Consider the following 11,112-nt stretch of genomic DNA (forward strand, 5'->3'; position numbering starts at 1 on the left):
TCTCTCCTGCTCTCCTCAGCAGAAAGATTGTCAGGCTCAGCTACTGGAACAGTGTGACGAGTGACCTTGGGCAACTTTCTTAACCTCTCTGGTCTTTAGTTTCCTTAGGAATACATGTGGCACTGCCAGGAGGTGAGGCCATGATGGAAAGGGTCTACCACAGCATTCTGCTGAGGACATGCTAAGGCAGGGTATTTGCTGTGTGTCCCTGTAAGTGTTGGCCGAGGCAGCTGTGCACATCAGGAAACCATCCTCAGAAGTGACATGCACTTGGGTGTCTGGCTCCTGGTTCCTAGGGTAGTGCACCAAAAGTGCAGACAGGTGGAGGCTGCCCCTTTAGGCAGTTCTGTGGCATGTGGGGGACACAGGTGGGCACAGAGAGGCCTATTTCAGGGCCTGGCTGATTTGGGTACAGAGGGATGTGGGGCTGTGGGTGGTTTGTGCAAAGTACAGAGTGGCCTGCTCTTGTGACTATCAGGGGTGCTGACATTTACCAAGTCGTTCGTCATGCCCTGGTGTCCTGAGTGCTTTATGTGAATTGCCTCCTGCTTTAGCACCGTAATGGTGTTCCACAAAGGTGACGGTATTTATAGGTATTTGGGAAATGCCAGTTTTCCTTCCTTCCCAGTGCATTTGTCCCTGTTTATTCACATTGTGGTAAACATTTGATTGTCACCCTGGCCTCACTGAATAGAAAAAAAGTCAGTAGTCTAGAATTTTGGTACATTTCAAATATATTTTATTACTTTTGTTTTTGTCTTAGAAAGAATATGAAACCTGCATGCAAGGCTAATGGTTTCTGACGTGTGCATAGCATATGACACAGCCGTACAATGAGGCATGTACTGAAGGGGCAGTGTGTGGAGGGGGCGTTCTTAAGAGAATATTTACAGAGAAAAGGGCATGTGGCTGTTTCGGCCTTCAGAAGAGGACTGCACTGTTTAACATTGAAGAATTACGCGGGGAATCACAGATAGAATGCTTCTGTCCTGCCTGTTCTGTTGCAACGAGGGAAAGAAACATGCTCCGAAGGTTCTCCATCATTGATAGAATGTGTGTCTGTAGCTGTGCATTGTGTGTGTCTGGGTAGATTTTTAAGTTTTCTTGTCAGGTTTTGCTAACAGTGTTGGGAACTTCACGGGCTTCCAGAGCATTCAGTACTGAAGCAGTGAACCTTTCACAAGAAGGAGAGAAGACCCAACCCCTTCCTTAAGGACCCTATGCTTTGCCATCCCAGAATCTTGGAAATGTTTCCTAGAGTATGTAAAAATAAACTGGGGGGTTGGGGTGGGGATGAAGCACATTTCTCTGGCAGCCAAACTCAAATTCCTTAAAGAACAGATGCAGAGAGATTGGCTTCTGCTTGCCCAGTGACAGGGGCCACCGTGGAGTCCCCCTGAGGCTGTGACCAACCATGAGCCCAGGAGAGCTCATGGCAGCTGTGTGGAGGCACCAGGACCTCTGAGCGGAAGCTTCCTGCATTAGCAACGGAGCAATGCTGCTATGAAATGTTTAAACCAAGCTCTGGGTTCCTCCCAGGCGCTTATAAAGCTCAGATGTAGTGATGTCTGGACAAATACAAAAAAAGCTTTTTTTTTTTTTTTTTTTACAAAGGAAAGGCATAAGTTTCCCCCTTTTCGGTAAAAAGCAGTGTGTGATAAAGTCTGGAGCACGAGAGAAGGGTCTCACATCTGGAAGCCTTCCGCATACAGCTATAAAATGTAAAAACTGACCCTTGGTAAAAAGTGCTTTGTAACAGTATATAATTTGTGTCTTATGCCTGTGAGAAAGAAAAGGTTTGTTTGTTTGTTTGTTTGTTTTTTTATCTGCAGAGTCCTTTGCTCCTCTCCCAGCTGGTATGAAGTTTTTCCATGTGGGATTTTTCACCCTACTCTTCGTAGACCCTAGGAAGAGAAAACACCCATGTCAGTGGTTCAGGATGTGAACAGACGATCCACAGGCCAGTGGCTAAGCTGCTTCATCCTTGTCTTCAGGAGCGCCCCTCCCAGGGATTCTGGAGCTTGGGAGAAGTGGTGGTAGGAGTGGGGAACCCTTCAGAGGTCATCACACGGACCACAAAAGCTTACCCAAATCTGGCTTTGTGCATTCTCAACAGCCTCCACCTCTGCAATCCCCAAAGCCCCATGGAGCAAACCGTGTCTATATGTGAGGAAATTGAGGCACAGGGGACTTCAGATTTTCCCTATGAACACTGAATGTCAGTGGTGGGAACGAGGTCTGTTTGCAGCATGAGCAGGGATGCGACATGGGAGGACGGGTAGCCCCTCCTTCAATTTAGGATTGCATCTTTCTTTGTATTTTGCCCAGAGAATGCATGTCCTCCAGAAAAATGCTAGTTCTAGAAGCTGCTGCCTGAAGACTGAAGGGTGGTAGTAGGGCTGGGGCTAGGGCTGTCGGGGAGGCCTGTGGCTCAAGATCACTTCCTCTAGTGGTTGTGGCCCTGTGTGCATTCCCAAGCTGGTCTTTCCCCCTCACCTTCCAGACTGTCTCTCTTTAGGTACTTAAATCCCTTCTCTTCTGCCCCATGGCTGTTCCAGGGCCATGCTCAGATTCCTCTGCCTCCTTCCTGATTCCTGAGTAGGATCACCTAATTGTGCTCTGCCTGATGCGCTGCTTCCCGTGGCAGCTGGAAGCTGGGGGCTCTGAGATGCGGATCTGCTAGTCTGGCTCCATGGGCCTGGGCTGCCGGGCTGGCTTCTCCTTCCTCTACCCTACATTTAGCATTCTCTCACTGTCTCTGCAAAGGGGACTTCGAGATAGTTCCTTTCTCTCCATTGTACATTCATGGAGACATTTTCAACCTTTTACAGGCGGATGGCAAGGAATTGCCCCCTTCTTCTCCCAGGATGCCTCAGCTTCCCCAGAAAGAGGACGAGCTCATTTTGTAATGAAGTGACGGGAGGCCTGGTAACGGAGATGCTCTCGTCATTGGAATTTGCCGCAATCAAAAGAGCAGGGCAGCATTGTCCCATGCCTGCCTCCTCTTCATCAGAGCTAGGGCCCAGGTGGAGGGCCGAGGGACAAAGTGTGCAAACCGCCTCAGTGTCTGCCAGCAGTCTGGTGGAGATGTCCTCAACCCCCTCCCCGGACGGGCCCCGAGGTTAGCCTCGTTCCACTTTGATGACGCAGGGCCCGGAGAGTGAGAGTGGACGGGGCAGGTCCTGCTTCTGCCACGTGAGCCACCTGCCCTGACCAGAAAGAGGGCTTCATTCCCAGCAGATTTATAGAAAATAATCTCTCACTCTCATCAGTTTCTATTTCAAGCAACTGCAAACAAGGCAGTTCTGGAGGCAGCACAGAAGGCTCAGGTATTGGGCTTGGGCCCAAGTGTCAGCCAGTGGAGAGCTGGTCGTGGGCTGAGCTTACAGTGGAAGGGCTGGGTGGGACAATGGGAAGGGTAGCTCAGGCACCCACTCTAGGCAGGGTGAAGGTGACCCTGCGAGGCCTGGCTTCCTGCCCTGTGCTCCCAGGGAAGTTACTCCCCACCTCCACTTAGCCTTGGTTTCCCCCTCTGCAGGATGAGGTGCTGGCAGCAGCTCTGGAGGAAGTCCCCTCTGTGTGTGTGCACGCAAGCGCTTCTCGGAACATGCTGGGTAGGTACAGGTGGAGACAGGCCCTGAGTGTGTGGGGAGTCGGTGTGCTCTGGGACAGGCTCTCTTGTATGTGGTATGAGGAAACCAGGAACTTGCCAAACATAGGACCCCAGGAGATTAGAGATAGAAAGTCATTTTCTGATTATGGAGAAACAGAGCCCAGAGAGGACAGGGGTCTGGTTCACGGCTATGGTCATCTGGTTGCTGCTGCCCTCTGAGATTAGGAGTAGCTCTGATTTTAAAGGGTCAAGCCCAAGGTCCCTCCCTGCACCTGCATGGGAGGGAATCTCTCATCTTTCCGGGCAGCAGGGAGCATGCAGCACTTTGAGGGGAGGGAATGTTGCTGGCGAGGCACTGTCCTCATCATCTTGTGTTGTTGTACCCAGTGTTACAGTTAATAAACCCCAGTTACTTGAGTGGTCGTGTTTTACCACACAAGAATCACAGAGAGCCACTCCAGGTGCTTGCTCATTCATTTGACAGAGGGAAACTGAGGATCGGAGACCTTAAGTTACTTTAAAAAGAAGAGGAATTAAGACTACAACTTAAGGGCGCCTGGGTGGCTCAGATGGTTAAGCGTCTGCCTTCGGCTCAGGTCATGATCCCAGGGTCCTGGGATCGAGTCCCGCATCGGGCTCCCTGCTCCTTGGGAGCCTGCTTCTCCCTCTGCCTCTCTCTCTGTGTCTCTCATGAATAAATAAATAAAATCTTTAAAAAAAAAAAAAAAAAAGACTACAACTTAAAAAGTTAGCATGGTGCAAACTTTAGTTCACAAAAGGTTACATTTTCTTTTTTCTTTTTTTTTTTAAAGATTTTATTTATTTATATGAGACAGAGAGAATGAGAGAGAGAGCACATGAGAGGGGGGAGGGTCAGAGGCAGAAGCAGGCTCCCTGCCGAGCAGGGAGCCCGATGCGGGACTCGATCCAGGGACTCCAGGATCATGACCTGAGCCGAAGGCAGTCGCCCAACCAACTGAGCCACCCAGGCGCCCAAAAGGTTACATTTTCGATGCTTACAATTGTCCAAGAGAGGAATTGCCTGCTTTGGGAAGTGGTGAATTCCTTACCGCGTGGGGCTCGATAAGCAGGGCTGGCTATCTGCTTGCTGTGGCTACTGTGGTGGGTGTTCCCCCATTAGATGGGGCTTGATGAGCTAGATAGAGTCCAGGATCTGGAGCTGGGGGGAAGGTGGGAAGGAAGGGGCGAGGAGGTGGGCCGTACCTGCGCTTCTCGTTCCAGGCGTTGTACCATTTGATGAACCGCTTGGTGCTCTGCAGCTTGGGGTGCAGGCAGTGCTCCTGACCCCGGTACCTGGACACGCTCTTAGTGGTGATGCTGAAATGGAGCAGCATGGGGTGGAGGATTGAGGAACCTGAATGAAACCCCTCAGTGTGGCCTGTGGGTGGCCCTGGTCTGTCCCAGTCAGGACACTGAGAGACTGTGGCCTCCTCCCTCCTTTCATGGGAGCGTGCCCATGTGCTCACTGCCTGGCTGGCTCTTGGGGAGTTTCTGGGTGCCCCCTTAGGCTCTCACTTTTCCCCTGGAGCCCTTAGAGTCTGGGATAGTCCCCTTACCCCGTCCCTACCCCCATGAGGCTGTCGTTTACAGGGCTTATGCCTCCCTTGGAGAACAAAGCTCAGGGGACTCTTCCAGCTGCTCTGAACCTGGGATGGAGAGGTGGAGAGGTGGTCTCTGTCTGACCCTTCAAACCCCAGTTCCACTTGATCCTCTGAAGATTGTCCCTGGGCTAGGCATTGCAGATCTTGAAGTTAAGTCTTGCTGGCCTTGAAGCCCCTTTTGATTCCTGAGCACGAAGTCCCTGTTGTCTCAGCCTCCGGCCAGAAAGTAAGACCTCCCTTCAGGCCTCCGTCAGCCAGTGTTCCAAGCCAGTGGAGGCCCTAGCCGTGTGGGAGGGAAGCAGGTGGAATCATACAGAGTAGGAATCCCAGGTCTGTCTGTGGACCTTGGGTAAACTCTGAATGAGTTTGCCCATCTGTAAAATGGGTCTAATTATATGACATACCTCTTAGGATTATTGGGTGATGAGATGATATAATCTATGGAGAATGCCTAGCACCTGGTAGATGCACAGTGAAGAGTTACTGTCATTAGTATTTGGAAGATGGGATGGCCAGGGGGAAGGAGAAGCCTTAGTGTGTGAGCTCCAGCCTGGACGGGGAGGCAGGACTGCTGCCCAGAACCTCTACGCCCCTCTCAGCCAGGGCTGAGCTAGGGCGGCAGGATTTAGGAGGAAGCTTCTGGGTGGGCGAAGAAGGATGGTATTCCAGAATGAGGGACCACGTAGGGGACCTGAAAAAGTGGAAGGGGAGAGGGGCCATTCCCTGAGAGGTCACAGCACGAGCAAGGGATGTTCGTGGACTGGGTGCAGGGGAATGAGCTGTGGGGCCAAAGAGGGGCAGTTGGGGGCTGGAATGGGAAGATTAAGAAGGGAAGGAGAGAGGTCAGCTAGGGCCCCACAGGTTCCCAAAGATAAAGTGTCAAGGCACATGTCAAGTTCTAGATGGGAGCAGGGCCACCATGAACGACTGTCCCAGTTGACAGGGAGAAAAGAATCTTGCCACCACTATAGGGGCAGAATATTTCTGGGCAACTTGTTCTCTTCCCTTCTCTGTGCTCTGAGTTTCCAAGGCCCCCACCACAGCCTCAGCTTCCTCGAGCAGGTGTGGATCTTCTGCTAGTGCCTGTGGACTGGGCTCTGCCTTCGCTGGCCTTCCTTGAGACCAGTCATTCCCCTGGTCCTGTCCCTCCTTCTAGGTGTCCAGCACAGGGCCAGGCTTCAGGGGGAGTGTGCTCCTTCTCCTCCCTGCGGTACCTGGTTGCTCTGCGGGAATTTAGCCCACTGCTCTCTGTCTACAATACTGCTTTTGCCCTCCGAAAGAAAGGATGTGGCCAAACCTGATGCAAAGCCCTTCCTCAGTTAGGTCACTGTACAGGCTGAGGATGCCCAGTCCTGAAGGGAGGGGCAGCAGGGGAGGACGCTCGACCCTCCCAGCACAGTCCTCAAATGCTTGTCACAATATTGGGCCTGTGAAAATTGGTTGCGGGGTGGAGACATGAGGATTTCTGTTCCCAGCAGTTACTCAGAAATTCTGGGTCCTGCGTCCTCTCTCCTCAGCGGTTCTGGGTGCCGAGGGTTTTGGCAAGAGTTCAGTGGACATATGACACAAATTGCCCTTTATAAGATCTGGAGTCTCCGGGTGCAAGAACTCCCACTTGCAAAGCTGACTGCCCTCCCCACCCCACCCCCAGCCTCATCAGAGATTTCTGGGTGACTCAGGGTGAGCTGCAAAACTTGCTTTTGTTCAGCTTTTGTGCTGAAAACCTGCTTTGGCAAAAAGTGCTGGCCCCTTGTCTGATCTAGAGACTCTTAGGAGCTTGGGACGGGAGAGGGTGTTTAGCCCTTCAGGGATGGGCGGGGACCTGGGTGTGAGTGAATCAGGTTTTGGAGACGCTGACTGTGTTCGGACCTCCAGAGGCCACTACAAGTTTTCACAAGGCTGCGTAAGGCCTTCCCGCATCTGCCCGCTGCTGTCAGTTTCTTCTCTATTCTAAAAAGTTTTGCCAGGAAAAGGAGTAAGCCTGTTTATTGAGGGTTCTGTCCTTTGGAGATGGCTCTGCACCCCATACCCTGCTTCTCCTTCCCTGAAAGGTCTTGACACCTTGCCTTGGGGCATGGGGTGGTTTTCAGCACTTAGAGGAGTGCAGACCCTGTCATCTCCAGCCCCCGAGCTGGGAACCATGGGGTGGGGGGCTTGTAACTCCTCTCTCAGCTTGTGTAACCCTGGACCTCACCAAAAAGGATTTTCTGGCAGTTTTTCGGGACTTGGGTTTGCAAGGCAAGGGGGCAGGGACAAGAGGTTAATTTAAGTGCCTGGGCGGAAAGGCAGTGGGGTTCAGCTCAAGCCTGATGGCTTTGCAAATTCCCCTAACTTGAACCTGACTGTGCAGCCCCCAGGTGGCAGTGGGGGGTGGGGGCTGCCTTTGCATACAGTGTGTGGAGGCCTTTGGGCCAGTAGGTCCAGCAGACAGAAGGCACTTGCCCAGACTGAGAATTAAGTGTGTCCTGTTGCTGGGGGAGGGGAAGAGGGGCCAACGGTCCGTGGCAGATATTTGGTAGCTGCTTTGCCAAGGGCTTCCTTCCTGGCCAAGTGCGTATTGATGGGGAAACAGTGGTACTGGACTCAAGTGGTTAATTGGGAAGGCAGAGGAGCAAGGAAACTCAGTGTTCTCTCACTCTGCCCCAGTTTTTAAAATATTCCTCGCATCCCCACTAAGCAGGGCTCCAGCCGCATGGCACGTTAACCCCAGCAGAACACTTTGCACAGCACTGCTCAGGCTCAGGGACCCACGAGAGTCCAGCCGGTGGGGAAGATCAAGGATCAGTCCCAAAATGAAATCGCTAGAAGCCAAAAACTGACCGTCTGTGGTCCCCTGATCAGAAAAAGGCTCTGAAAGGAGGGTCTGAGGACTTAAAGACATTTGTTTTTATTCTCTCTCCAGTAACAGGAAGGCAGCACGCCTCCCAGTTTGGGTGCAAGTACAATAGTTCTGGGTGTGTTTTGAGTGCTCTCAATCCGGATTTTCTAAAGTTGGCACAACGGGAGCCACTTAACCCTTGATCATCCCAGAAAGGTGGGCAGTGCAAGCACCTAGGCTGCCCATTTGAATCTTAGCAAGGGTGAACTCCCAGAGGGCTGTTTCCAGAGCACCCGACAGTGACCCTCTTTCCAAACTCTCTTTCACACTGTCGCGCCAGCGTCCCAAGGACTCGCTGGGCAATTACAAAGGCTGGTCCAAGGCCTTGCCAGAGGCACAGAGGAATGTTTGTTAGCCCGCCCGATCCAGCCCCAAGCTGTGCCCCAGCACCGGGTTAAGAGCAGCGCGCACACGCTCACGGTGAGGAGCCAGAACTCACATAACCATCTTCTCCTCGCAGTGCGGGTACTTTGGCTTCATTTCCAGCTTCTTCACGTCGCTGTAGCGAATCTTGGGTCCCTTTCGCGAGCACTTGCATTTGGACCCTGCAAGAGAGGGCGCGGGGTGCCGTTCAGCCGCGCGCGGGATCTCCTGCCCCCGACCTCCCTCGGTGCCCACCCAGAACCTCCAGGGTCCCGGGAAGCCCAGCAGTTGGCGCCTGGGTGCCCCATCACGGCACGGGGCGGCGACGAGGGACCTCCCGGGCACTCACCGTCCACGCGTGCGGCGCACAGCGCCAGGAGCAGCAGGAGCAGCGCAGCCGACAGGAGCCTCATGCTGGCCGGAGGGGCGCAGGGCGCGGGAACAGGGACTGGGGAGGGCGCCCGGCCGGCTCGGCTCTCTCTGCCCGGAGCGCGCCTCCCGGCTCCGCTCGCTCCCGCTGCGCCCGTCGGTGGGTGCCTCGGCTGCCGCGCTGCGCTTCTGCGCTCCGCTCCGCGCGCTCTCCGCAGCCTCCCTCCTCCCGCCCGGGCCCCTTTTTAAATCCGCTCCTGCCCTCGCCGCAGCGAGCTCATTAATATGCAGAACCACTCGGTGACTCACTGAGATTTCTCAGCGAGGTGGGGGGAGGAGACCTTCCCCGCCCCGGGACCGTGATCACAGCGGCTCTCCCTCGGAGCCACGCGTGCACAAGCACCCTCACACCGGCTGCCCTCTCACTTCTGCGCGCACGCTTGCACACCCGGACTCTAGCCCGCGCCCACCGCCGGTGCCCGGGCTGTACCGGACGCTTGAGAGGCTGCTTAAGGGTCCTGCTTTTCCGATCGTGTGGTTCCCTCTGGCCAGTCGGGCCGGCTGAGAGCCCCAGGCCCGCGGCCCAGATCTTCTGAGACTGAAAGGGTTTTGGAGCAGGTGCTAGGTGTGGGTGCCAGCAGGCCTGACTCCTAGGGCGTGAGTTGTCCTTGCTGGGCCAGCAGCCTTGGTGGCCAGAGCACAAGGCCAGGTCTGGAGGGAGGTTGCCATAGGTTGTTCAGCAGCAAAGCCATTGCCTGTGGCGGCTGGGGCTGCCTGCAAGGGTGGGTGTGAGGGAGATTTGGTCGCTCTGACAGGAAGGCTTCCTAAAGTGGTGTGTGGCTGTGTGAGCTGCCTGGTGGTGGTGGGGGGGAAGCCAGGGGTTCCTCATTGTCATACCATTCTCTAAAGCCTCTGCCCAGTAGGCAGACATGGCAGTGGTAACCATCTGGACAAAGTCCATGTTCCCCACATATGCCAAGCTCTGTGGTGGAGTGGTGTGGGCCAAGGCATGGCAACAGAAAGTCCTGCTCGATTACTTAAAAGTGCAAGTGACTTCACTACTTTAAGGCTTCATTTTGCCTCCTGTGCCTGTCATCGGGTGGCTGTGAGAGCTGTGTAAGATCAGACTTATAAAGTGTTCAACAGAGTGCCTGTCCCATAGCTGGTGCCCAGGAAATGTTACTCACTGGTATCATTATAGGATGTATTTTAATATGTATCCTTTTGATTCTTATAAGTCCTTTTCTAAGTTGGTGTTTTAATTCCTTATTTGATGGGTATGGACACAGACTCAGAAGAAGAAATAACGTGGGTAAGATCATGTGGCCAGGAAGCAGGTGGCTAGGCCAGGAGGGGCCCTGGTATATGTGGTTGCAGCTCTGGGGCGCCAGTCTCTGGGCTGTCCTGCCTCCCTCAGGCACTTGGGGAAGTGCTTCCTTCTTAGACTCAGCGACAGGGGATGGAGAGTCTCAGGCTCCAAGGGTCCCTGGGCTTGGCTCCCAGGCCACAGCTGAAGCCAGGGCAGAAGCTGCCAGGTTCTTCCAGCTCACACAGCTCTGTGCTGTCAGCTCACTAACTCTCTGGGGGTGCAAATACCCAGAGAGGGTCCTGGGGGGATGGGGAGGGCAGGATGCTGGGGGCAGAGTAGGAAAATGTGTACTGTCTCTTGCCAGTTTGAAACCTTGGCTGCCTTGAGAGGATGCTTGGCCATGAAGAGCCTGCCAGAGCTCGTGAGCTGGCTTCAGGCCATTTCCTGAGTCCTATGCATGCAGTTGTATCTATACTTAAAGCAAGGCCAACAGCTGGACATTTGGGTTTATGCAGATGAGTGCAAGGGAGTGATTTTTTTGGCATTAGCATTAATTTTTAAAATTTCTAATCTTCTGAAAATTTTTCTTAGTACAAAACCAAAACATTTGTCACAGAAAAATCAGAAAACACAAGCAGAAGAAAACATAAAAAAAACACACACACACACTTCCACCCACTCAGAGGTCTACACCAAGGTGCCAACAGTGTTATCTTTTCAAACCCTGTGTCTTTGCTTGCATTCATTTGCACAAATGTGATCAGTGTGTGTGTCCTATTCAATAACCCGCTTGTTTTACCTATCACCATATCATCAACATTCTCCCATATGACTGGTTTTGCTTCTCCAGTCTCTTTTTTTTTTTTTTTTAAAGATTTATTTATTTATTTGAGAGAGCGAGAGTACATGAGACGGGGGAGGGTTAGAGGGAGAAGCAGATTCCCTGCCGAGCAGGGAG

The 11,112-nt window shown here is 53.1% G+C and overlaps 1 protein-coding gene across 1 annotated transcript; it reads right to left on the bottom strand.

The window, feature by feature from the left end:
• Positions 1–765: 765 nt before the first annotated feature.
• CXCL14 (C-X-C motif chemokine ligand 14) lies at positions 766–9,071 on the bottom strand. Its single transcript, XM_035014175.1, has 4 exons — positions 8,826–9,071; positions 8,553–8,658; positions 4,838–4,951; positions 766–1,904 (listed from the first exon to the last, which is right to left on the bottom strand). Exons 1-4 carry the CDS (start codon positions 8,887–8,889, stop codon positions 1,889–1,891), a joined length of 300 nt encoding a protein of 99 aa, XP_034870066.1. The 5' UTR covers positions 8,890–9,071; the 3' UTR covers positions 766–1,888.
• Between the last annotated feature and the right edge of the window lie 2,041 nt (positions 9,072–11,112).

This window comes from Mirounga leonina, unplaced genomic scaffold, assembly GCF_011800145.1.
Source record: "Mirounga leonina isolate KUSES-001 unplaced genomic scaffold, KU_Mleo_1.0 Mir_168, whole genome shotgun sequence".
NCBI classification, from domain to species: Eukaryota; Metazoa; Chordata; class Mammalia; order Carnivora; family Phocidae; genus Mirounga; species Mirounga leonina.